General features: G+C 48.1%; 1 protein-coding gene across 1 annotated transcript in view; it reads right to left on the bottom strand.

Moving 5' to 3' along the window:
- Positions 1–894: 894 nt before the first annotated feature.
- Positions 895–27,585, bottom strand: part of lars2 (leucyl-tRNA synthetase 2, mitochondrial) — a 52,314-nt gene continuing 25,623 nt past the window's right edge. Inside the window, exons 10-21 of the mRNA XM_052489866.1 lie at positions 26,944–27,048; positions 25,968–26,083; positions 25,471–25,754; positions 21,467–21,565; positions 15,754–15,891; positions 15,416–15,519; positions 12,526–12,708; positions 12,148–12,317; positions 10,248–10,325; positions 10,063–10,174; positions 7,394–7,521; positions 895–1,262 (exon numbers count right to left, since the gene is read on the bottom strand). Coding sequence (XP_052345826.1) covers positions 1,083–1,262; positions 7,394–7,521; positions 10,063–10,174; positions 10,248–10,325; positions 12,148–12,317; positions 12,526–12,708; positions 15,416–15,519; positions 15,754–15,891; positions 21,467–21,565; positions 25,471–25,754; positions 25,968–26,083; positions 26,944–27,048 — 1,697 coding nt within the window. The 3' untranslated portion in view covers positions 895–1,082. The remainder of the gene's footprint in view (positions 1,263–7,393; positions 7,522–10,062; positions 10,175–10,247; positions 10,326–12,147; positions 12,318–12,525; positions 12,709–15,415; positions 15,520–15,753; positions 15,892–21,466; positions 21,566–25,470; positions 25,755–25,967; positions 26,084–26,943; positions 27,049–27,585) is intronic.

The raw sequence follows: 27,585 nt of genomic DNA, 5'->3' as shown, positions 1-27,585 counted from the left end.
GGAGATGTTAGACAGAGGACTCTGTGCTCAGTCACTGGGGTATCCACGACAGGGAAGGGGAGTTGTACATGTTGTGAAGGAGAGTACCATTTACAAGCCATGAGGTGGCTCACTGATAGATGATGTTAATGACCGGCAATGAATGGGCTGTGGTAAGGGGTGACTGGATTCAAATAACTTGTGTCCTCTTCACTTCATCTCCCCCCGTCCCATTCCTATGACCCCATCAATCCAACCCAGCCGCAACCTGTACCCATTGGTCAATACACTGATGACATCGTCAGTCAGACCAGAATACCAGCTGTGATTCCAGACGCCAGTCAAATTCCTCTATGTTCTGGTTCCGACAGTTACAGACTGGAATCAACACCTTTCAGTCTGTTCTCTGGTCTGGCTGACTCACCCTGTCCTGAGCCCTGTCTTATATGTCCCTGTCCCTGCTGCAGTGTCTCAACAACATACATGGACTTCTGAATTAGTGCTCTGAATGGAACGTGATTGTGTTCCCACTGAGGCCAGAGGTCCTGGTTCTGGAATGTCCCTCAGCACTTCTGTTCAAACTGGAAGCCACTGATGGAGATGCCAACATGAGTGGGACCTAATCACATCACAATATCAGTATTTATCAGTGGACTCTATGTGGCTTAACCCTCACTCACCTGTTGAATAGCTGGGGAGAGATGTTAGAGACACACTGGAGCCATATCACCTCGTAACCATGCATGACTGTATGTTAACATGGTGACTTCAGAACCCAAAACAACTCTCTGCACTGGAGTAGGGTCTGGTGTCAGCATGGTGACAAGGAGAAAGTGATACACGTCATCCAGTCTAAAAACACTTCCAGTCTCAGTGTATGACTCCTGGTATCACAACTGACAGACGGATGTCCCATTTCACTCATCAGATGGTTTTTTATTTTATTTTTACAAAAATCTGTTCATACTAGTTATTGTTTTTATTTATTTGAAATTTGTCTTTCATCCCTCTGTTCACATGATGTCCCCACCTTCAAGTCTGTGAGTGGCTGCGGTCTTCTGATTGACATGACAGTCCACCAATCAGCATCCAGGATTGAGTGGTCACTCCTCTATGAGGAAGTTGATGAGGGCGGTCCTAGGGGACAGAATGGCCTTCTTGATGGTCCGGTCTCCTAGGAGACGCTGTCCCAGCTCGCTCCCCAGAACCAGCGCCCGTACCTGCTCTGTATCCTGGGCCACCTGTCGAGGCACCAACACCGTCCCACAAACCTTGTTGTTGACCTGAGAGGTGAAAGGAAGAGATGAAAAGGAGGAGAGAAAACCCCAAAAAGGTTAAGAGCACAAACCTGAATACTGTGACCTCCTCCCATAGAATACTCCACATCGCTAGTTAACATTGAGTGAGAGCAAACTTTGGTCCAGACATATTAAATAATGTACACTGACTGAGCCAACTCTTAGTGGAGGCTGTGGCTGCATCGAAAGTGATCTAATTACATCAGGGACTATAGAACATGCATATGCATTTCCTCCTCTCCTTTCAGTAAACTGTGTGTGTAACATGAGCTGTCTAAAAACAGCCAACTTGTGGTGAAAATGGGCTGGGCAGTCAGATCCTCCACAGCTGAGTAGGAGGAACCTTTATTCCTCATTTCCAGTCTTTGTATGTTTGTGTATCAGCGTGTGTGTCTGTTTGGGTCAAGTCTAAGCTTTCTCCCAATTATGAGTGTGTGTATATGGTATCTGTATATTTGTGTGTTAAGATAAGCTCATAATTAATCAGTGCATGTGTGCACTTCTTTGTGTGTGTGTGAGTGAGTGAGTGAGTGAGTGAGTGAGTGAGTGAGTGAGTGAGTGAGTGAGTGAGTGAGAGAACGTGTGTGTATTGGCCTGCACTGTGGGCCGAACCCAGGCCTCAGTCTGTCATTAGAGTCCCAGTGAGATTGAGGTTAGTGCCGCTAGGCCGGGGAAACACACATCAAGGCCTCAGACGGTCAGAGTCCCAGTGAGATTGAGGTTAATGCCGCTAGGCCGGGGAAACACACATCAAGGCCTCAGACGGTCAGAGTCCCAGTGAGATTGAGGTTAGTGCCGCTAGGCCGGGGAAACACACATCAAGGCCTCAGACGGTCAGAGTCCCAGTGAGATTGAGGTTAGTGCCGCTAGGCTGGGGAAACACACATCAAGGCCTCAGACGGTCAGAGTCCCAGTGAGATTGAGGTTAATGCCGCTAGGCCGGGGAAACACACATCAAGGCCTCAGACGGTCAGAGTCCCAGTGAGATTGAGGTTAGTGCCGCTAGGCCGGGGAAACACACATCAAGACCTCAGACGGTCAGAGTCCCAGTGAGATTGAGGTTAGTGCCGCTAGGCCGGGGAAACACACATCAAGGCCTCAGACGGTCAGAGTCCCAGTGAGATTGAGGTTAGTGCCGCTAGGCCGGGGAAACACACATCAAGGCCTCAGACGGTCAGAGTCCCAGTGAGATTGAGGTTAGTGCCGCTAGGCCGGGGAAACACACATCAAGGCCTCAGACGGTCAGAGTCCCAGTGAGATTGAGGTTAGTGCCGCTAGGCCGGGGAAACACACATCAAGGTCTCAGACGGTCAGAGTCCCAGTGAGATTGAGGTTAGTGCCGCTAGGCCGGGGAAACACACATATATATATGCCATTTAGCAGACGCTTTTATCCAAAGCGACTTACAGTCATGTGTGCATACATTCTACATATGGGTGGTCCCGGGAATCGAACCCACTACCCTGGCGTTACAAGCGCCATGCTCTACCAACTGAGCTACAGGAGGACCACATCAAGACCTCAGACGGTCAGAGTCCCAGTGAGATTGAGGTTAATGCCGCTAGGCCGGGGAAACACACATCAAGGCCTCAGACGGTCAGAGTCCCAGTGAGATTGAGGTTAGTGCCGCTAGGCTGGGGAAACACACATCAAAGCCTCAGTCTGTTATTAGAGTCCCAGTGAGATTGAGGTTAATGCAGCTAGGCTGGGGAAACACACATCAAGGCCTCAGACGGTCAGAGTCCCAGTGAGATTGAGGTTAGTGCCGCTAGGCTGGGGAAACACACATCAAGGCCTCAGTCTGTCATTAGAGTCCCAGTGAGATTGAGGTTAGTGCCGCTAGGCTGGGGAAACACACATCAAGGCCTCAGTCTGTCATTAGAGTCCCAGTGAGATTGAGGTTAGTGCCGCTAGGCTGGGGAAACACACATCAAGGCCTCAGACGGTCAGAGTCCCAGTGAGATTGAGGTTAGTGCCGCTAGGCTGGGGAAACACACATCAAGGCCTCAGTCTGTCATTAGAGTCCCAGTGAGATTGAGGTTAGTGCCGCTAGGCTGGGGAAACACACATCAAGACCTCAGACGGTCAGAGTCCCAGTGAGATTGAGGTTAATGCCGCTAGGCCGGGGAAACACACATCAAGGCCTCAGACGGTCAGAGTCCCAGTGAGATTGAGGTTAGTGCCGCTAGGCCGGGGAAACACACATCAAGACCTCAGACGGTCAGAGTCCCAGTGAGATTGAGGTATGTGCCGCTAGGCCGGGGAAACACACATCAAGACCTCAGACGGTCAGAGTCCCAGTGAGATTGAGGTTAGTGCCGCTAGGCCGGGGAAACACACATCAAGGCCTCAGACGGTCAGAGTCCCAGTGAGATTGAGGTTAGTGCCGCTAGGCTGGGGAAACAGACATCAAGGCCTCAGACGGTCAGAGTCCCAGTGAGATTGAGGTTAGTGCCGCTAGGCTGGGGAAACACACATCAAGGCCTCAGTCTGTCATTAGAGTCCCAGTGAGATTGAGGTTAATGCCGCTAGGCTGGGGAAACACACATCAAGGCCTCAGACGGTCAGAGTCCCAGTGAGATTGAGGTTAGTGCCGCTAGGCTGGGGAAACACACATCAAGGCCTCAGTCTGTCATTAGAGTCCCAGTGAGATTGAGGTTAATGCCGCTAGGCTGGGGAAACACACATCAAGGCCTCAGACTGTTATTAGAGTCCCAGTGAGATTGAGGTTAGTGCCGCTAGGCTGGGGAAACACACATCAAGGCCTCAGTCTGTCATTAGAGTCCCAGTGAGATTGAGGTTAGTGCCGCTAGGCTGGGGAAACACACATCAAGACCTCAGACGGTCAGAGTCCCAGTGAGATTGAGGTTAGTGCCGCTAGGCCGGGGAAACACACATCAAGGCCTCAGACGGTCAGAGTCCCAGTGAGATTGAGGTTAGTGCCGCTAGGCTGGGGAAACACACATCAAGGCCTCAGACGGTCAGAGTCCCAATGAGATTGAGGTTAGTACAGCTATGCCGGGGAAACACACATCAAGACCTCAAACGGTCAGAGTCCCAGTGAGATTGAGGTTAGTGCCGCTAGGCCGGGGAAACACACATCAAGGCCTCAGACGGTCAGAGTCCCAGTGAGATTGAGGTTAATGCCGCTAGGCTGGGGAAACACACATCAAGGCCTCAGACGGTCAGAGTCCCAGTGAGATTGAGGTTAGTGCCGCTAGGCCGGGGAAACACACATCAAGGTCTCAGACGGTCAGAGTCCCAGTGAGATTGAGGTTAGTGCCGCTAGGCCGGGGAAACACACATCAAGACCTCAGACGGTCAGAGTCCCAGTGAGATTGAGGTTAGTGCCGCTAGGCCGGGGAAACACACATCAAGGCCTCAGACGGTCAGAGTCCCAGTGAGATTGAGGTTAGTGCCGCTAGGCTGGGGAAACGCACATCAAGGACTCAGACGGTCAAGGTCCCAGTGAGATTGAGGTTAGTGCCGCTAGGCTGGGGAAACACACATCAAGGCCTCAGACGGTCAGAGTCCCAGTGAGATTGAGGTTAGTGCCGCTAGGCTGGGGAAACACACATCAAGGACTCAGACGGTCAGAGTCCCAGTGAGATTGAGGTTAGTGCCGCTAGGCTGGGGAAACACACATCAAGGCCTCAGACGGTCAGAGTCCCAGTGAGATTGAGGTTAGTGCCGCTAGGCTGGGGAAACACACATCAAGGACTCAGACGGTCAAGGTCCCAGTGAGATTGAGGTTAATGCCGCTAGGCTGGGGAAACACACATCAAGGACTCAGACGGTCAAGGTCCCAGTGAGATTGAGGTTAGTGCCGCTAGGCTGGGGAAACACACATCAAGGACTCAGACGGTCAAGGTCCCAGTGAGATTGAGGTTAATGCCGCTAGGCTGGGGAAACACACATCAAGGACTCAGACGGTCAAGGTCCCAGTGAGATTGAGGTTAATGCCGCTAGGCTGGGGAAACACACATCAAGGTCTCAGACGGTCAGAGTCCCAGTGAGATTGAGGTTAGTGCCGCTAGGCTGGGGAAACACACATCAAGGACTCAGACGGTTAAGGTCCCAGTGAGATTGAGGTTAGTGCCGCTAGGCTGGGGAAACGCACATCAAGGACTCAGACGGTCAAGGTCCCAGTGAGATTGAGGTTAGTGCCGCTAGGCTGGGGAAACGCACATCAAGGACTCAGACGGTCAAGGTCCCAGTGAGATTGAGGTTAGTACCGCTAGGCCGGGGAAACACACATCAAGGCCTCAGTCTGTTATTAGAGTCCCAGTGAGATTGAGGTTAGTGCCGCTAGGCTGGGGAAACACACATCAAGGCCTCAGACGGTCAGAGTCCCAGTGAGATTGAGGTTAGTGCCGCTAGGCTGGGGAAACACACATCAAGGACTCAGACGGTCAAGGTCCCAGTGAGATTGAGGTTAATGCCGCTAGGCTGGGGAAACACACATCAAGGACTCAGACGGTCAAGGTCCCAGTGAGATTGAGGTTAATGCCGCTAGGCTGGGGAAACACACATCAAGGACTCAGACGGTCAAGGTCCCAGTGAGATTGAGGTTAGTGCCGCTAGGCTGGGGAAACACACATCAAGGCCTCAGACGGTCAGAGTCCCAGTGAGATTGAGGTTAGTGCCGCTAGGCTGGGGAAACACACATCAAGACCTCAGACGGTCAGAGTCCCAGTGAGATTGAGGTTAATGCCGCTAGGCCGGGGAAACACACATCAAGACCTCAGACGGTCAGAGTCTCAGTGAGATTGAGGTTAATGCCGCTAGGCTGGGGAAACACACATCAAGGCCTCAGACCAGATCCCAACCAACACCAGCATCATCATCATACAGGTGTCAAAGGGTTAATTGGAGAAATAGTATATGTTTGTGTGTCTGTTTGTGTGTGTTACTGTGCCTGTGTGTGGGGGATGATTGTGTACCGTGGAACGGAAAACGGTTGTGTGTCCTTAATGTGTGTTTGATAGGATTACAGCTCCCTCATGGGACAGGCCATGAGAGGAGGAAAACATCTACTTTAGATGAGCACAGTCTTTAGCTGGCTATTATCCATTATCGGAGTTAATGTTTAGAGATCTCTCAGAGACTTCGATCTTTGAGCAGCTGACTCTGTGACCCCGCCCACCACAGCCGCACTACCTGCTGATTGCCTAGGCATCCTGGGCTGCACGCGCACACACACTTTCCCTCTCAAGCCATATGATCATAGGCTCTGTGTAAATTACAGACAGTGAGCGCATAAATGGGGCTATGGCTGTTTTGGTTCAAGGGAGTGCGAGTGCAATTTTGAGTATTTACACAAGAGTATGCCTGTGAGTGTGTGGGAGTGTTATTTTCTTTCAGTCTTATCATTTTCTGTAGGGGTGTGTGCCTTGGCATATGTATGGGCATGTGTGAGAGTGAAAGGGGATTGAGTGTGTGAGAGAGGTGTGTGTGTGTGTGTCAAATCAAATCGATGTTTATTTGTTGCGTACACGGACCAGCAGATGATAAAGCAGGTGCAGGGAAATGCTTGTGTTTCTAGCTCCAGCAGTGCAGTACGTTTCTAACAGTACAACACTAACACAAATAATCCCCCCCAACAAGAAGAAACGAGCATGGCATAGTTCGGGAATATAAACACATGGTGTGCATAGACAGTATGAACAACATACAGTGTATAAGTAGGAAGGTATGTGCAGCAGTAGTTATATAGATGAGCTATGTTAAGAATATAGTATGTACCTATAAAGTAAGTCATCAATTAGCTTTATTTCTCAGCGATCCAAATAAATGATTTCGGAGCAATACGATTTCAGAACGATACACATTATTAAAGTGACCAGTGTTCAATGACTATGTACATAGGGCAGAAGTCTCTATGGTGCAAGGTAAAAATCTGTCGTTCTGTCCCTGAGCAAGGCAACTAACCCACTGTTCCCCGGGCGCTGAAGACATGGATGTCGATGAAGGCAGCCCCCTGCACCTCTCTGATTCAGAGGGGTTGGGTTAAATGCAGAAGACACATTTCAGTTGAAGGCATTCAGTTGTACAACTGACTAGATATGCCCCTTTTCCTTGAGTACCGGGTGGTAGTGTGCGTTTGACAGCCTCACCCGTACAACCAGCTCCAGGGTATCAGGGGTCTCCAGGTACAGAGGGTCTGGGGTGGGCCACGGCTGCTGCAGCACGTCTCCTCCGCGGGAGAGGAGAGGGCTCAGGGGGTTCCTCACCTGGCTCAGCCCTGAATGGAGGGGAAGACAACAAGTCACAAACTAGCAATCAACCAATCACATTTGATTTTTATAGTACTTTACAGACACCCAGCCTAGACGATCCAAGCGTCAGCCAATACAAAACTTCACTGACTGACCATCTCACCACTGTGAGCTCTATGGTCATGCCTCAAGTAATAGGGGACATTCGTACTTTTGAAAACTCTATGGAGCATTACAGGAAAGCTGTCAAGTGCTCCCTACAGATCGAGGATTAACAACAGTCCTTCGGTTTGCCCACCCACCGCCTCCTTACGCTAATGTGGGGGGGGGGGGCCACAGGGGGCTGAAGGATATTAACTTACTCTCGTCCTTTCTGTCTATGAGGGAGAGATAAAGAGAGAGAAAGCGAGCAAGCGAGAACCACACACACATAGTTTATCTTTTCCATGTTCATCCCTCAGATTCCCTGACTGTGTCTATCAGCTGGAGGATGTTGCCTTTTCCTGCCTTTTTCCAAAAAGCCTCACTCCTCCATGCCCCTCCTCCCAGCCCCCTAGCCCCTACTCCCAGTCCCCAACTCCTCCCAGCCCCCTTGCCCCTACTCCCAGTCCCCCCCTCCTCCCAGCCCCCTAGCCCCTACTCCCAGTCCCAGCCCCCCTCTCCTCCCAGCCCCCTTGCCCCTACTCCCAGTCCCCCACTCCTCCCAGCCCCCTAGCCCCTACTCCCAGTCCTAGTCCCCCACTTCTCCCAGCCCCCTAGCCCCTACTCCAAGTCCCAGCCCCCCACTCCTCCCAGCCCCCTTGCCCCTACTCCCAGTCCCCCACTCCTCCCAGTCCCCTTGCCCCCTACTCCCAGTCCCAGCCCCCCACTCCTCCCAGCCCCCTTGCCCCTACACCCAGTCCCCCACTCCTCCCAGTCACCTTGCCCCGTACTCCCAGTCCGAGCCCCCACTCCTCCCAGAGCCCTTGCCCCTAACTCCCAGTCCCCCACTCCTCCCAGCCCCCTAGCCCATACTCCCAGTCCCAGCCCACACTCCTCCCAGTCCAAGCCCCCACTCCTCAAAGTCACAGCCCCCCACTCCTCCCAGTCCCCTAGCCACTACTCCCAGTCCCCTAGCTCCTACTCCCAGCCCCCAAGCTCCTACTCCCAGCCCCCAAGCTCCTACTCCCAGCCCCCAAGCTCCTACTCCCAGCCCCCAAGCTCCTACTCCCAGCCCCCTAGCTCCTACTCCCAGCCCCCTAGCTCCTACTCCCAGCCCCCTAGCTCCTACTCCCAGCCCCCAAGCTCCTACTCCCAGCCCCCTAGCTCCTACTCCCAGCCCCCTAGCTCCTACTCCCAGCCCCCAAGCTCCTACTCCCAGCCCCCAAGCTCCTACTCCCAGCCCCCAAGCTCCTACTCCCAGCCCCCAAGCTCCTACTCCCAGCCCCCAAGCTCCTACTCCCAGCTCCTACTCCCAGCCCCCAAGCTCCTACTCCCAGCCCCCAAGCTCCTACTCCCAGCCCCCTAGCTCCTACTCCCAGCCCCCAAGCTCCTACTCCCAGCCCCCTAGCTCCTACTCCCAGCCCCCTAGCTCCTACTCCCAGCCCCCTAGCTCCTACTCCCAGCCCCCTAGCTCCTACTCCCAGCCCCCTAGCTCCTACTCCCAGCCCCCTAGCTCCTACGCCCAGCCCCCTAGCTCCTACTCCCAGCCCCCAAGCTCCTACTCCCAGCCCCCAAGCTCCTACTCCCAGCCCCCAAGCTCCTACTCCCAGCTCCTACTCCCAGCCTCCAAGCTCCTACTCCCAGCCCCCAGTCCCCTAGCCCCAGATTACCAGTCCTACTCCCAGCCCCCACAGCCCCTATGTCCAGCCCTCTAGCACCAGACCCCAGTCCCTCAAGAGAGGAATTGTTTCTGTGTATTTGACAATAGGGGGATGTTCTACTGGACAGTGCGGGGGCACACTTCCTCTTCTGGCTATTTTTATACCATCAGATCACATGGGTCAACCTTTGTCCTGACTCAGCATCAGCTACATTGTTTATGTGATAGGGCTGGGGATTCTCAGTTTGGGTCAGGGGATATTTAGTCACAATCACATTCTGGAGGAGATTCCTGTGAAATGACTGTGTACTGAACTCCTAGACCTGGACTTTGCATAGCTTTTCATGCCTAATTTGGTTCATCAACTCAGATTCTTGAAGTATTCACATGGGTACACCACACACAAACAAATTATCTCAATGGACTGTGATGACATCGCCAGGGCGTTGCAAAGCGTTGTGCGTGTTAGATAAGAGGCCCCATCAACATGACACCCTGAGGTAACTTCCTGTTGGATTCTTTCCAAACCCACATCATCTCTCCAGACGGTCCTTTCATCTCCTCTTCAGTCAGTATCTGTCTCACTAGGAGTGTAGCAGACTATTCCTTTTCCCTGTCTGAAATGGGATTATCGTAGCAAAACTCACATGACAACACATCATGTGACACCACATCATGTGACACATCATTCATCTTTTCATGAAAACATATTATTGTCCATTATTTATTTATTCATTCATTCCCACAATGTGTGTGTGTGGCCCACCTGCCCAGAGTTCAGAGGCTAGGTGTGGAGCCATGGGAGCGGTCATCACACACAGCGTGGCGAGAGCCTCCTCAAACTCCACACTGTGCTGCAGCACGCGAGATGACACGTTCTGAGAGTGACAGAGAAAGATGTCAGAGGTCAGATTGAACGCACACGCACACACGCACACAGTATCTACTCACAGAGAGTGTGTTGGTGAGTCCCATGAGTCGAGAGATGGCTGCATTCAGGAGGAAGTCTTCTGTGAAGTGACCTGTGACCTGGAAACACAAGACAGGTTGGTCACAGTGGCATCATATCCAGCCATACTGTCTCTCTGTGTGTGTGTGTGTGTGTATCTCTCTCTGTATGTGTCTCTCTCTCTCGCTCTCTGTGTGTGTATCTCTCTCTCGCTCTGTGTGTGTGTCTCGCTCTCTCTGTGTGTGTGTGTGTGTGTGTGTGTCTCTCTTGCTCTCTGTGTGTGTGTGTCTCGCTCTCTCTCTGTGTGTGTGTGTGTGTGTCTCGCTCTCTGTGTGTGTGTGTGTCTCTCTTGCTCACTCTGTGTGTGTGTCTCTTGCTCTCTCTGTGTGTGTGTGTGTCTCTCTTGCTCTGTGTGTGTGTGTGTGTGTGTGTGTGTGTGTGTGTGTGTGTGTGTGTGTGTGTGTGTGTGTGTGTGTGTGTGTGTGTGTGTGTGTGTGTGTGTGTGTGTGTGTGTGTGTGTGTGTGTGTGTGTGTGTGTGCATGTGTGTGTGTGTGTCTCTCTTGCTCTCTCTGTGTGTGTGTGTGTCTCTCTCTCTTGCTCTGTGTGTCTCTCTCTCTAAAACAATGTTTCCCTGTGGTAAGGGATAGTATCAGGGAGAACCTCCCAGCTGTCTGTGATGGTTCATGGTGATGAATGGAAAACAACAATAGGACCAGAGGATAATCACTATACATGGTTCTGATAACTGGTTGGCTCACACTGTTTAAAACAAGAAGGCTACATGTGAACATTCCACAGTTAAGTCTTCTGGGAAAGAGAACCCCTTTGGCACGGGCCTTTGGGAGAAGGTCAAAGACAGAGGGTGGATCAAAAGGATTGCCGTGGCTTTGGGGGGGCTTAGGGTGGACCGGGCCAAACACACGCACACAGGGCCCTTTAACAGTACAGACTTTGAAGGGCGAGAAGAGAATCAAACCCCACCGGCCACACTGAGGGAGTCGGAACAGAAGGCGGCTATTTATAAAAGTGTGAAAGCGTCACTATTGGATATCAAATCAATTTCCATTCTCTGCTCCTCACACCCGCTAGGCTACTCTGGGCTGCCAGACCTGAGAGTGGTCTCAGGTTACCATATAGATCCCGGGATGACATGAGCAGCAGCTTCTCCTGTTATGCAGTGCTGAGGCTAAAATGTATAGTATGGATGTAACCTCATGGAATACGATAAGGTGCTATACTTAACAGAGCGTCATCATCTTTTCTTATTTATATATTATTTTATAAAAATAAACTTTTCCTCCCCAATTTCGTGGTATCTAATTGGTTGTTACAGTCTGGTCACCGTACACCTGGCGACCGTGTCATTGTGCACTGCGCCCTGTCCGACACAGGAGTCGCTAGAGCGCGATGGGACAAGAACATCCCTGCCTGCCGGCTTTGACAGAGCCTGGACTCTAACCAGGATCTTTAGCGGCACAGCTAGCACTGTGATGCAGGACCGTAGACCACTTCTCCACCCGAGAGGCCTCCAGTGTCATGTTCACACACCACAAATAAAGGTAAAATAAAAAAAAATAATCCTGCAGCACTAATTGAACATTTGATGACAAGGTCTGCAGCGAGAATATAAGAGAGAGACTAATACTGGTATGACAAATACCCATTTCAACACGTAAGAAGACCAGGATGATACAAATATTCAATGCATTTACATATTCAGGTATAAGGTCTGAGCATGATAAGGCAGTTTCAGTCATCTACAGTGACTGCAGTTAGTGACACCTACTGGTAAAAGTGGGTAGTACAACACAAACAATAGAATAATGAAAACATGACTTCTCTGTGTTTAGGAATGTTCAGTAACATTCTAAGAGTGTTGATATGTAGCGTGGACATTCTACCTGTTCAACGGCAAAGTTCTTGTTCTCCCAGATTTTCCTGGCGTCTGCCTGCTCCTTCCTCTTCAGCAACGAGGGGTTGGGGACGTCCCCATCCTGCCGAGCCCTCCTCAGCTTGGTCACCAGACCCCACAGACGAGACTGCCATCGCAGTACCCCGGGCAGAGCATCCGCTGAGGGGACAACACAAATACACTTTACACCACAGACAAGACTGCCAAAACACATTATAAACATCCGTACTGGACCATTAACAATAGTTTAATTAAACTCCCCCACAACATACAGTAATTTGACTGCAAAATAAATGCCACACAGTCTATTGTTGGTTGGGTTAGAGGGGAAGGGGGGTGGGGGGGTCACAGGGTGCGTGTAACTCACTCTTGACATCCCAGAGGATGTCCTGTTCAGGGGGAGCAGCGTAGAGGATGTAAAGACGGACAGTGTCGATGCCATACTGCTGCACCACCTCCTGAGGGTCCAGGCCGTTGTGTTTCGACTTGGACATCTTCTCCCACGTCACCTGCAGCCCGGCCTTACTTCCCACCTGCACCGGCTCCTCACCTGACACAGGGGACAAGGCAATGGTTAGCACTTGACACCTCTATATCTCTCCAGCAAACTGTCCGTTGTCTGAAATGGCACTGTATTACTACTTTTGTAGTGCACAATATAGGGTGCCATTTCAGATTTGTCTGCAGCAAATGCGGACAGTAGAAGATAAATAGATTTTTTTAAAGCCTCCTGAGAAACAGACAGATAGAAACAGACAGAACTATCTTTCAGTCAATTCCTTGATCAGTCTGTTTACTCAGAGCTAGAACTCCTTTGTATGTGTGTCCAGTGTGGAAGCCCTCAGAGAGTGATATAAAGCCTCACCTCTATGAACGGAGCCAGTGTCCGTGTTTACCCAGTTGCCAAGCAACGGGAAGAGGAGAAAAGCCATAAAAAAGCCACAAAAAAATTCTGATAAAGATCTGGCTTTTAACCCTCTAGTCTAGAGTCTAAACCCCGTCTAATCCCATGGGGGGTGGGGGAAGTGTTTTCATATACCAAGGATCATTTAGCCATTTGATTTAGAATTTTAAGAAGGTATCAAAAAAATACTTAATTTTTTTAATGCATGACTGCTATTAGCCAATAGAAATGCAGTGAATGAATCACTACATGGAACAAGAGAGTAAAAACATTTTTAAAAACTAAAAGGAAGTTTGTTCTGTTGTGTCTGTCCTATATCTGAGAGATACAAGAAAGATCAGGTATTTACAAGGCCTTCAGAAAGTATTCAGACCCCTTGACCTTTTCCACATTTTGTTAGGTTACAGCCTTATTCTAAAATTAATTAAATAGTTTGTTTCCCCCTCATCAATCTACATCAATCTACACACAATACCCCATAATGCTTTTAGAAATATATATGAATATTATTCATACCCCTTTAATCAGGAATTTGTTAAAGCACCTTTGGCAGCAATTACAGCCTTGAGTCCTCTTGGGTATGACACCACAAGCATGGCACACCTGTATTTAGGGAGTTTCTTTAATTCTTCTCTGCAGATGCTCTCAAGCTGTCAGGTTGGATGGGGAGCGTTGCTGCACAGCTATTTTCAGGTCTCTCCAGAAAAGTTAGATCGGGTTCAAGTCCGGCCATTCAAGGCCATTGTCCCGAAGCTACTCCTATGTTGTCTTGGCTGCGTGCCTTGGGTCGTTGTCCTGTTTGAAGGTGAACCTTCGTCACACAAGTCCTGAGCACTCTGGAGAAGGTTTTCATCAAGGATCTCTCTGTACTTTGCTCCGTTCAGCTTTTCCTTTATCCTGACTAGTCTCCTAGTCTCTGCCTCTGAAAAACATCCCCACAGATTGATACCGCCACCACCATGCTTCACCATAGGGATGGTGCCAGGTTTCCTCCAGACGTGACGCTTGGCATTCAGGCCAAAGAGTTCAATCTTGGTTTCATCAGACCAGAGAATCTTGTTTCTCATGGTCAGAGTTATTTAGGTGCCTTTTGGCAAAACTCCAAGTGGGGGGGTTGTGCCTTTTACTGAGGAGTGGCTTCCATCTGGCCACTTGACCATAAATACCTGACTTGTAGAGTGCTGCAGAGACGGTTGTCCTTCTGGAGGGTCCTCCCATCACCACAGAGGAACTCTAGAGCTCTGTCAGAGTGACCAGAGGGTTCTTGGTCACCTCCCTGACCAAGGCCCTTCTCCCCTGATTGCTCAGTTTGGCTGGGCGGCCAGCTCTAGGAATAGTCTTGGTGATTCCAAACTTCTTCTATTTAAGAATGATGAGGCCCCTGTGGTCTTGGGGACTTTTTGGTACCCTTCCCCAGATGTGTGCCTCGACACAATCCTGTCTCAGAGCTCTACAGACAATTCCTTCAACCTCATTGCTTGGTTTTTGCTCTGACATGCACGGTCAACAGTGGGAACTTATATGAACAGGTGTGTGTACCTTTCCGAATCATGTCCAATCAATAGAATCTACCACAGGTGGACTTCAATCAAGTTATAGAAACATCAAGGATGATCAATGGAAACAAGATGCACCTGAGCTCAATTTCGAGTCTCATAGTGAAGGGTCTGAATACTTACGTAAATAAGGTTCCTGTTTTTTTATTTCTAATACATTTGCTAACGTCTTTGAAAAACTGTTTTCAGTTTGTCATTATGCGGTATTGTGTGTAGATTGCTGAGGATTTTAATTTATTTAATCAATTTTAGAATAAGATCTGAATACTTTCCGACGGCACTGTATCCCCTTATTTTAGGAACTAAACCATCTCCATATACTGTACTTCCATACATGTTTTAAACTGGTACAGGGGACCTTCAGACAAGTCTGTCTCAGCTTTCCACAGAGGCGTTAGCTTTCCACACACACACACACACACACAAACCGTTCAGACGCTACAGACAGAACTATAAGACTTCCGATGAGGCTTGTGGTCGTCCTAGAGCAAAACTGAGAACACCACTGTGTTCGTGAGAGTCTCATCGTAGAATGGTCATAATAGTTTGTAGGCTAAACTGTTTGGACGCTACAGATGTTTTCATGGGTATTTTTTGTTGTTAATTAATGTTAATTTGATTTCCGCGGGGACGCAGAAATTGTAGGCTAAGGGTTAAGACAGTGCTCCTCCATTCCTTCTTCTAGGACCTGACCAGAAAAAACTTTTGAGCAACCTCAGGAATCCATCTGTGAGGGATGTCTACTAACTCTAACCTGTACATGCAGGCGTGTAAAGTCCCCACCCTGCTGTGCCCACCTGTGAAGTCGATATCGTCTCTCTTCAGGTACTGTCCGCTGTCTGCAGCTCTAAACGTCTGGCCCTTGATGAGGCCCTGCACCAGCAGCTTCTTGAAAGGCTCCCTGGAGTGGACATTCAAAGAGCTTACATTATAAAAACGTTACAAAGACGTTTTGGCAATGGTGCCTTCTTCAGTTAGCTTCCACTTACTTTTAAGTGGACATTTTCACTTGATGTCAATGGGAGACTAAGTGAAAATTCAGTTTCATTGGAAGTTAGGATTCACCCCGAAGAGGGTTCAACCTTCTGGCATAATGGTTCTATTGATATCGACTGGTGAACAATAGTTGCTGTACCTGTGTCCCACTAGGCCCTGATCCCTACAGAAGTGACTGAGGAAGCGTGCATAGTACAGGTGCATAACAGCATGCTCCTTCCCCCCAATGTACACGTCCACAGGAAGCCAGTGGTCTGCCAGGGAGCGCTCAAAAGGTCTGGGGTGGAGAAAGGGGGGCACAAGTTAGTTTGAGTGGAATAAACTGTTATCACTCCATTTTATATTTATCTGTCTTTGTTATTTTTGAAACTTTTTTTTGAACAGTATAGTGAGAGAATAATAATCATGGGAAGGGATTCACCAATATAACAAGTAGCTCAACTATAGAAGCTGTTATAGTAAATACAACTACATCATGTGTAAGGTCTTTGATATTATGTGTAGATATATCCTCTAGGGGGCAGACTGGGCTTTATGCAGGCTAGCACAGGTAGCTACTATAATAACATCTATCCCACAAGTCAGACGAGGGGCATCCTCCTGAAGGCACACACACACACACACACACACACACACACACACACACACACACACACACACACACACACACACACACACAAATGTATATCCTGATGATGAGTAATTAGAGCTCAGAGAGGAGAGGTGAGGTAACCCTCCCTCTCAGATAGATCCTTCAGATAGGAATTGTCTGGTTGTAGATCTGACAAAGTCACCAGACAACAATGAGGAAGAGGATGGAAGATGTTAGATTGGCAGGATAGGAAAACACTGTACCTCGGCTCAAAACTCCTAATGCTACTTAGGTAATGCTATATCACTCTGTGTGTGTGTGTGTGTGTGTGTGTGTGTGTGTGTGTGTGTGTGTGTGTGTGTGTGTGTGTGTGTGTGTGTGTGTGTGTGTGTGTGTGTGTGTGTGTGTGAGAGTGTCACCTTACACAGTACACACAGTCCTCTCCGCCAGTGGATGATGTCTCAGGATAATTGAACTGGCTAAGCGAATTAGACTCACTGGGCAGAAAATGACCTACCCTCCCTGTATCCTGGTGTCAGGCCAAAAACACGTGCACATGCACACCCGCGCACACACACACACAAACACACTAACCTCTTGGTGGCCCCCACCCAACCAAAACCTCAGCCCAGGCCACAGCAAGCCAACAGGATGTGCAAACAGTTTAATTGCTTTTTCAGTTCTGGCATAATCTGTCCAGCTAAGAAATAAGAGAGGGATAGGCCAGCACCCTCTTAAAGCAGCTTTACAGCAGGGTAAATCCATTTGATTTCAATCCATTTTTGACAGCATCCATTTTGATTTGTTTCAAGCAGACCACCATAGTCCCTGTGCTCAAGAAAGTGAAGGTAACCTGCCTAAATGATTACCGCCCCGTAGCACTCACGTCTGTAGCCATGAAGTGCTTTGAAAGGCTGGTCATGGCTCACATCAACACCATCATCCTGGAAACCAAAGACGCACTCCACTTCGCATACCACCAACTACAGATCCACAGATGACGCAAATCTCAATCGCACTCCACACTACCCTTTCCATTCAGGCCAAAGAGTTCAATCTTAGTTTCATCAGACCAGAGAATATTGTTTTTCATGGTCTAAGAGTCATGTGCTTTCATGTACCTTTTACTGAGGACTGGCTTCTGTCTGGCCACTCTACCATAAAGGCCTGATTGGTGGTGCTGCAGAAATGGTTGTCATTCTGGAAGGTTCTCCCATCTCCACAGAGGAACTCTGGAGCTCTGTCAGAGTGACCAGCGGGTTCTTGGACACCTCCCTGACCAAGGCCCCTCTCCCCTGATTGCTCAGTTTGGCCGAGCGGCCAGCTCTAGGATGAGTCTTGGTGGTTCCAAACTTCTTCCATTTAAGAATGATGGAGGCCACTGTGTTCTTGGGGACCTTCAATGCTGCAAAAATCTTTTGGTACCCTTCCCAGATCTGTGCCTCCACAAAATCCTGTCTCGGAGCTCTACGGACAATTCCTTCGACCTCATGGCTTGGTTTTTGCTCTGACATGCAGTCAACTGTGGGATCTTACATAGACAGGTGTGTGCCTTTCCAAATCATGTCCAATCAATTGAATTTACGACAGGTGGATTCCAATCAAGATGCAGAAACATCTCAAGGATGATCAATGGAAACAGGATGCACCTGAGCTCAATTTCAAATCTCATAGTGAAGGCCCTGAATTCTTATGTAAATAAGGCATCTGTTTTTGATTTTCTTATACATTTGCAAACATTTCTAAACACCTGTTTTTGCTTTGTCATTATGTGGTATTGTTCGTAGATTGATGAGGATTTTTTTTTTTTCATACATTTTAGAATAAGGCTGTAACGTAACAAAATGTGGAAAAAGTCAAGAGGTCTGAATACTTTCCAAAGGCACTGTACATTGTAGCTCAGAGCATATTTCACATCATCTGAGGTTTTTGTGCTGTCAGCCATCGGTTGACCACAAAATACTCTTGAATAGTACTATAATAATACTTATAAATGGTGGATTTCATTTCAATCATAGAAATACAATTCATAGAATGGACCAATTTCTTCAGACCACTGCAATTTAGCTGGTACACCATTGAAATTGAATTGAATTTAAATGTTTTAAATATGACTTACTACCACAAAGATGACCGCCCATTTTAGTACATTTATCAGCCAAAACATGACACCCATCCTGTATTCAAGAGCATGTTGTGTCTCAACCGATGGCGGGCACAACACAAAAACTTCAGATGATGTCAAACAGGGTCTAAGATACTAAATATGTGAATATCAAAAAAATTATAATAATAAAAAATAAAAAAAGAATTTCAGAAATTATAAAATACTTTGACAACCCTGTTTGTAAGCTTTAAAATGATATCAATCTCAACTGTTTATCTTTCCAGTGATGAGTACTTGGATGAGTCTCCTGGTATTGTGCCGTTTTCAACAATGAGTCAACTTTGAGCACCTTTATCTCAACTGTTTGGGCATTCAGGTCCAAAGTGTCACTTTCTGATCTCTTCTACAAATGGGCAAATATGTATGTAAGGTTTTGTTCGAATCAAAAGGGGTGCTGTCAAAATGTGATTGAATTGAAATGGATTTACCCAGCAAGGTCAGTGAAGGAAAGACAAGTCCGGCCTTTGGGAAATGAATCTCTTTTGTTAACGCTCTGGATATCGCCACCGCCCCAGCAGCTAACGGCCAGGAGTTTATCATCTCCATCAGCAGGGAATACAAGTTAACGGTATGAGTGCGTGTTTGCGTGTGTATGAAATTGACTGTTTGAGAGGAAGTGTAAAAGGGTGTGCTGATATGTGAGTGGAAAAAACATTTGTCAGTGATTAAATGGACAATGCATATTACATTTGTAATATTTGTCTAGATTCTCGTTGTCTACAAAACAGTTGTAACGTTCACTCGTGGAGAGTAGATTACCTTAAGGTGACTTTTGTCTCTACTGCGGTTTCATTTTGGAACAGTCCTAAAAAATATAAATCTCTAATCTTTTTTTAAATCAGTCAGTACCAGGTCTTACAACACTCCCTCTCCCGCTTTCTATCCCTCTTTCATGTTGTAGGAACTGGTACTGACTGATTTAAAAGTAGAGATTATATTTTGGGGGGATAGGAAGATGGATAAAACAAACAGAGAGCGATACTACAGACAGAGGAAGAGAAAATCCCAGGTCACCTGTCTTGGTTGTGGGGGTCAGTGTATCTCACCTGTCTTGGTTGTGGGGGTCAGTGTATCTCACCTGTCTTGGTTGTGGGGGTCAGTGTATCTCACCTGTCTTGGTTGTGGGGATCAGTGTATCTCACCTGTCTTGGTTGTGGGGGTCAGTGTATCTCACCTGTCTTGGTTGTGGGGGTCAGTGTATCTCACCTGTCTTGGTTGTGGGGGTCAGTGTATCTCACCTGTCTTGGTTGTGGGGATCAGTGTATCTCACCTGTCTTGGTTGTGGGGATCAGTGTATCTCACCTGTCTTGGTTGTGGGGGTCAGTGTATCTCACCTGTCTTGGTTGTGGGGATCAGTGTATCTCACCTGTCTTGGTTGTGGGGATCAGTGTATCTCACCTGTCTTGGTTGTGGGGGTCAGTGTATCTCACCTGTCTTGGTTGTGGGGGTCAGTGTATCTCACCTGTCTTGGTTGTGGGGGTCAGTGTATCTCACCTGTCTTGGTTGTGGGGGTCAGTGTATCTCACCTGTCTTGGTTGTGGGGATCAGTGTATCTCACCTGTCTTGGTTGTGGGGGTCAGTGTATCTCACCTGTCTTGGTTGTGGGGGTCAGTGTATCTCACCTGTCTTGGTTGTGGGGGTCAGTGTATCTCACCTGTCTTGGTTGTGGGGGTCAGTGTATCTCACCTGTCTTGGTTGTGGGGGTCAGTGTATCTCACCTGTCTTGGTTGTGGGGATCAGTGTATCTCACCTGTCTTGGTTGTGGGGATCAGTGTATCTCACCTGTCTTGGTTGTGGGGGTCAGTGTATCTCACCTGTCTTGGTTGTGGGGATCAGTGTATCTCACCTGTCTTGGTTGTGGGGATCAGTGTATCTCACCTGTCTTGGTTGTGGGGATCAGTGTATCTCACCTGTCTTGGTTGTGGGAGTCAGTGTATCTCACCTGTCTTGGTTGTGGGGATCAGTGTATCTCACCTGTCTTGGTTGTGGGGATCAGTGTATCTCACCTGTCTTGGTTGTGGGGGTCAGTGTATCTCACCTGTCTTGGTTGTGGGGGTCAGTGTATCTCACCTGTCTTGGTTGTGGGGGTCAGTGTATCTCACCTGTCTTGGTTGTGGGGATCAGTGTATCTCACCTGTCTTGGTTGTGGGGGTCAGTGTATCTCACCTGTCTTGGTTGTGGGAGTCAGTGTATCTCACCTGTCTTGGTTGTGGGGGTCAGTGTATCTCACCTGTCTTGGTTGTGGGGGTCAGTGTATCTCACCTGTCTTGGTTGTGGGGATCAGTGTATCTCACCTGTCTTGGTTGTGGGGATCAGTGTATCTCACCTGTCTTGGTTGTGGGGTCAGTGTATCTCACCTGTCTTGGTTGTGGGGAGTCAGTGTATCTCACCTGTCTTGGTTGTGGGAGTCAGTGTATCTCACCTGTCTTGGTTGTGGGGTCAGTGTATCTCACCTGTCTTGGTTGTGGGGATCAGTGTATCTCACCTGTCTTGGTTGTGGGGATCAGTGTATCTCACCTGTCTTGGTTGTGGGAGTCAGTGTATCTCACCTGTCTTGGTTGTGGGGGTCAGTGTATCTCACCTGTCTTGGTTGTGGGGATCAGTGTATCTCACCTGTCTTGGTTGTGGGGATCAGTGTATCTCACCTGTCTTGGTTGTGGGGATCAGTGTATCTCACCTGTCTTGGTTGTGGGGGTCAGTGTATCTCACCTGTCTTGGTTGTGGGAGTCAGTGTATCTCACCTGTCTTGGTTGTGGGGGTCAGTGTATCTCACCTGTCTTGGTTGTGGGGGTCAGTGTATCTCACCTGTCTTGGTTGTGGGGGTCAGTGTATCTCACCTGTCTTGGTTGTGGGGATCAGTGTATCTCACCTGTCTTGGTTGTGGGGGTCAGTGTATCTCACCTGTCTTGGTTGTGGGGGTCAGTGTATATCACCTGTCTTGGTTGTGGGGGTCAGTGTATCTCACCTGTCTTGGTTGTGGGGGTCAGTGTATCTCACCTGTCTTGGTTGTGGGGGTCAGTGTATATCACCTGTCTTGGTTGTGGGGGTCAGTGTATCTCACCTGTCTTGGTTGTGGGGATCAGTGTATCTCACCTGTCTTGGTTGTGGGGGTCAGTGTATCTGAAATAGTACCAGGATGAGTCCACAAACGTGTCCATGGTGTCGGTCTCCCTTCTGGCCGGCCCTTTACACCTGATAAGACACAACAGGAGAGAGAGGTCAAATAGAATCAGAACAAACTTTATTTAAAGTGCATTTAAACACTGCATCAAATGTAACAGTTAGCGCTTCAACCTCATTTCTGCAGCAAGGAGATACCGTTGGAGGGAGATACGACTCCAAATGTCAAACACAGTATAATGATTGAATATGACACAGCTCAAGTCTTAGTGGATATTTTGTCATGTAGCTACAGTAGCTAGCTGGTTTGAATCACCGTTTCTTATTCGTAGTGACACATGAAAGAGGTAAGAGTGCAGTCCTTTTAGAAATGATAAACGTCTACCCCATTGTCCTATTGTGAAATTACTTTTGTTAGTTTCGTTTTGTTAGTTTAGTTTGTAGGCATAAAGTGTCCAGAGGACTGGCCTGTGTATCTAATGTGAGCTTGAACCATCTGTCTGTGGAGGTCATGTCCCGTAAGAGATGCCACAGTGAGGCCGGAACCACTACACTACACAGCCATCAGATCCTTGCTCCTGTGCCCTGCCTAAATAGCACTGCGAGAGGGACACAGAACCGGCTAGCACCATGCCAGCTTGGTGTGTGTGTGTGTGTGTGTGTGTGTGTGTGTGTGTGTGTGTGTGTGTGTGTGTGTGTGTGTGTGTGTGTGTGTGTGTGTGTGTGTGTGTGTGTGTGTGTGTGTGTGCCAGCTTGGTGTGTGTGTGTCTGCTGGAAGTGCCATCCCAGGCCCTTTTCATCCAATCCAAACAGAGCTCTCTGTACACACTGCTCATCTGTCAGCCTCACTGAGAGAGCAAAACAGGACACTCGCAACGGCGAGGGACAAAAAAATGTACTGTTTTTTGTTCCTACTTTCAACATGCACACTGGAACTGAGAATGTGTCTCACTGTTTAATGAGTCTCCATAGAATAGAACCACCCAGTCAGAATCACCATGCCAGGAAGACCATCAGCAACACTAGAGAAGAACAGTACAGCACCCAGTCAGAATCACCATGCCAGGAAGACCATCAGCAACACTAGAGAAGAACACTACAGCACCCAGTCAGAATCACCATGCCAGAAAGACCATCAGCAACACTAGAGAAGAACACTACAGCACCCAGTTAGAATCACCATGCCAGGAAGACCATCAGCAACACTAGAGAAGAACAGTACAGCACCCAGTCAGAATCACCATGCCAGGAAGACCATCAGCAACACTAGAGAAGAACAGTACAGCACCCAGTTAGTATCACCATGCCAGCAAGACCATCAGCAACACTAGAGAAGAACAGTACAGCACCCAGTCAGTATCACCATGCCAGCAAGACCATCAGCAACACTAGAGAAGAACAGTACAGCACCCAGTCAGAATCACCATGCCAGGAAGACCATCAGCAACACTAGAGAAGAACACGACAGACCCAGTCAGTATCACCATGCCAGGAAGACCATCAGCAACACTAGAGAAGAACACTACAGCACCCAGTCAGTATCACCATGCCAGGAAGACCATCAGCAACACTAGAGAAGAACAGTACAGCACCCAGTTAGAATCACCATGCCAGGAAGACCATCAGCAACACTAGAGAAGAACACGACAGACCCAGTCAGAATCACCATGCCAGGAAGACCATCAGCAACACTAGAGAAGAACAGTACAGCACCCAGTTAGAATCACCATGCCAGGAAGACCATCAGCAACACTAGAGAAGAACACGACAGACCCAGTCAGAATCACCATGCCAGGAAGACCATCAGCAACACTAGAGAAGAACACTACAGCACCCAGTTAGAATCACCATGCCAGGAAGACCATCAGCAACACTAGAGAAGAACACTACAGCACCATACCTAGTCCCCTGTAGTACAATGTTTTTAATGGCACAAACAGGCACAAGTTGTCACACACAAGCATATCAACACACCCTCACACTTTTACTCTGAAGGTGAGATTACCCCTCTTCACAACCAACCAAACACACACACACACACACACACACACACACACACACACACACACACACACACACACACACACACACACACACAATAATAAGGCAGAGGGGTTGCTTAGCAACAAGACTAAGGTGTAGCAGGTTAATAGCCAGGTGCCATTTCATGAGATCAAAATGCACCATCATACCAAAGAGCCTTTCATGACAAAATAGCTAAATCCATTTAAAAAAACAGAAGAGGCATTATAGTATTCCAAGAATTCCATGTGGCTGCACACTGCTCTCCTGTGGGTTTCCCTCTCTTTTCCAGATCAACCATTCAGGGTAAACATTATTGTCATTTGACAGACAGACAGTTTCAGACTCCTGGGGGGGGCTGTGATTGCCTGGACACGTGCGATCTATGACTATGGTTCTGTCCAGTCCCGCTGTATATAGGGCGATTTCAGGAATGACAGAGTAGCAGAGCTACAATTCCAACCAGATAGCAAAATGAAACTGAAATTGCATTGCGGGTGTGTGCCAGATTGGGGAAGTATCCCCTCAAACAGATGTGGCATCAGAAGCAAGAACAATTTAGTTCCTTACTGTAATAGTTTTGCATTAATAAGCTTTTTTCTCAAGGAAGAATTTATCTAGGACATATGGGAGTGAGGGACCTAATTGGAGGGATATGTAACATGATAACTAACTGCTATTGACAGAGAGGTTTGAAACTCTCTTTGTTATTGGTCTATTAACTTATACCGCCTGGTGATGTCACCAGGCAAGCCAAAACGGGAATCAGAAACACTATCCTGGTGTAGCAAGCTAGCTGGACTAATTACACACAGGGTTCAACTGATGGGCCAATTCACAGCAGTAGGCAGACAGGGAGCAGAGACAATATCAGTGGTGGAGGAAATGACTTCTCAAGGACGAGACAGACAGATAAAGCTCCATCTCCCCCACCATCTCTCATCAAACACCTTCTGTACCCTCCACCCGACGGTTAATTGGACATGATCGTTGAGTTAAGAGAGTGAATTTCCTCTGACGCTGTCAACAAGAGATGGAGAGACAAGGAAGTGGAGGAGGAGGAGAACGTCTCTGGATATAGCCGTGAGACCAGACGACCCCATCTCTCTCTCTGTATGACTGTCTGGCTGAGCTGTTGAAACAGCATTTCCTAGTTACTGTACCACAATTCCATGTCCAATCATGGAACTATAATGTTTTTCAAGGAGCAATCTCCCCTGAAGAAATCCTATGTTGGTGAGGGTCTTGGTCATGAGAAGCTGGGTTTGCCCGGTGGACCTTGGCCAATAGTAGTGCACTATATAGGAAATAGGGTGCCATCTGGGATGCAACCGCCGTTTAACGAGCAGCAGGGAGCATTTTCACACATTTCATTGACAGTCACCGTCTGCCTGTCTCTGTGTCTGTGTGTGGTGGGGGCATAGACATGCCTGGCATGTAGGCCACAGCTGGTTTATATAACCACGGTGACATCTGTCACTCATTACATAACCCTGGTCCCTGTGTGTTAAAAACTAACCCGTATTCATATCCTCAACACACAGTGGTTGAATCACTTAATCCTGACTCTTAGTACAGGTAGAAAGGGGGAATTGATTGAGTAGAAAACTGAAAGCATCGGAAATAATTGCCTGAACCTAAGAGCAAGAGAGAGAGAGAGAGTCGCTGACTAACCATTGAGAAAGATATACGACCTTGAAAAAAAAGATTGGATTTTAATATAAGTGGAATAAAGTGAACTCCATCACTAATGTTTGTGAACTAGCTATGAACTTCCAATCCAACTGACAGTACCAGCATTCATTTTCAAACTGAACAATTGACCGGATGGCATAAGATTCTGACCCAGGCTGATGGGTCCTGGTCAAGTGCAGTGCCCTACATAGGGAATAGAGTGCCATTTGGTATGCAACTGAAGTGTTCTCACACCTCACTCCGTGTCAGTGTGTTCTCACCTGGGACAGGTACAGCTGATCCAGTCATCAGCGTGCTCCAGAGGGGATGCCCCCTTCCCCGTGAGGGACGGTAGTTTGGGGAGGGTGACTGGAAGTTGCTCCTCAGGGACTGCCACAGGACCACAAAACCCACAATGCACCATGGGGATGGGCGTGCCCCAGTACCGCTGCCGGGAAATCAGCCAATCCCTGAGCTTGGTGCTGGTCAGGTGGCCGCCCACCTTTCTCTCTCTGGCCTTCTGGGTGATGGAGTCAAAAGCGTCCTCCCTGCTGAGGCCTGTGAACTACACAGAAGAGGGGGATGGGCAGAGAGAGAACAGGATGACAGTTTAGAAGCTCAAGCACACGTGAATTCAACAAAACTCAACTATTTGCCGATACTTCATTCAACCATAAATAAGGTTCTTCCATTAATAGCCATAAAACAATGTGAAATGCTGGTTTACTGGTAACGTTGTGTAGAGTAACAGTGTGTGTTGCTGTGTGTCCAGACAGACCTCAGCAGAGTTGAGCAGTGTGTGTCCTCCATCCTCCTGGCTCTTCAGGACTGGGCTCCAGCTCAGACCCAGAGCCCTGGCCACAGAAGCATCCTCTACATGGCTGTCAGGGATACCTGCCAGGGACACACACATGATACATTTGTCACACACACTTGCACACCACCATGTCATTTTATAACACTAATTTCCTGCAATTCTACACATTTTGCAATAGAGTGGAGGCAAATGTTTGCAGTTTTTAATATGATAACTGATAAACAATGAGCCCCACCGCGGTCGTTAATTCAACCTTACTTACTATAACTTTAGATAGCTGGGTGCAAGACTAACTTACCAACCTACATTTATTTTGCCGACAAGGGCTAATTGAGTGACTGCTGATGCACAACCACATTTCGAAATTGCACCTTGGGTATTCTATTGAGACCCCGACTGAGTTGAAATTGCTCCAAGGGCCTACAAAAAAAAAGAGGGGTCCGTGTGTTGCTGGATTACGGCTAGTTCCTCATGGGTATTGCCTCCTTGTGGACTCGTGGAGCCAGACAAACACCCAAAGCACCAAGCAGGGAACTACTTCTAGAGAGTTAAAGGTGACATCATTCCAACAGCAGCCAAACGCCCAGTGTATGACAGAGACACACTGCAGGCTCAAGGACACACTGGCACAGTGGCATCTACAAACATGTACAGGTCACAGGGAAAGGCTAAATGTGATTCATTCAATTTTCCTAGCCACCGTGCTTCTACATTGCTTGCTGTTTGGGGTTTTAGGCTGGGTTTCTGTATAGCACTTTGTGACATCGGCTGATGTAAAAAGGGATTTATAAATACAATTGATTGATTGCAATTGGATTAAAATAGAGAGACGAATAAAAGCACAAGAACAAAAGCTCATAGGTCAATAATACACAGTGAGTACATGATGTATGTGCAAGCCATGTAGACGTTCAAACCCACACACACATCCACGTACCGATGACAGTGTCTAGATGACCTTCAAACTCCTGCTTGCTGGAGATCACCAGGGGAAGTTCCTGACCGGTAAATAGGTTGTGGGCGGTGACCTCTGTCAGGCAGTCTGGGGGGGGGTCAAAGGTCAGGAGTCAGCAAGGGAGAGCTTCTCCCCTGGTGCCTCATTATCAACAATCAGAGAGAGAATAGATAAAGAGAGAGAGAAAGAGAGAGACAGCATGACAGAGGGAGAGAGAGAGAGGGGCCAATAGATAGTGAGAGAGTGAGAGAGGTGGGGTAGTGAGAGAAAGAGAGAGAGTGAGACAGATGGATAAAGAGAGCGATTCAGGGGAATCCCAATTAAAACACAAAGAGGCAACAGGAGAAGAGCAGGAGAGCAACACATACAGTTGAAGTCGGAAGTTTACATACACCTTAGCCAAATACATTAAACTTAGTTTTTCACAATTCCTGACACTTAATCCAAGTAAAAATTCCCTGTCTTTATTTTAAGGATGTGAAATCTCAGAATAATAGTAGAGAGAATGATTTATTTCAGCTTTAATTTCTTTCATCACATTCTCAGTGGGTCAGTAGTTTACATACACTCAATTAGTATTTGGTAGCGTTGCTTTTAAATTGTTTAAATTGGGTCAAACGTTTT

The sequence above is a fragment of the Oncorhynchus keta genome, chromosome 31 (assembly GCF_023373465.1).
Source record: "Oncorhynchus keta strain PuntledgeMale-10-30-2019 chromosome 31, Oket_V2, whole genome shotgun sequence".
In the NCBI taxonomy this organism is placed as follows: domain Eukaryota; kingdom Metazoa; phylum Chordata; class Actinopteri; order Salmoniformes; family Salmonidae; genus Oncorhynchus; species Oncorhynchus keta.
Note: the sequence above shows the minus strand (reverse complement) of the source record. Positions and strands in the feature narration are given on the sequence as shown.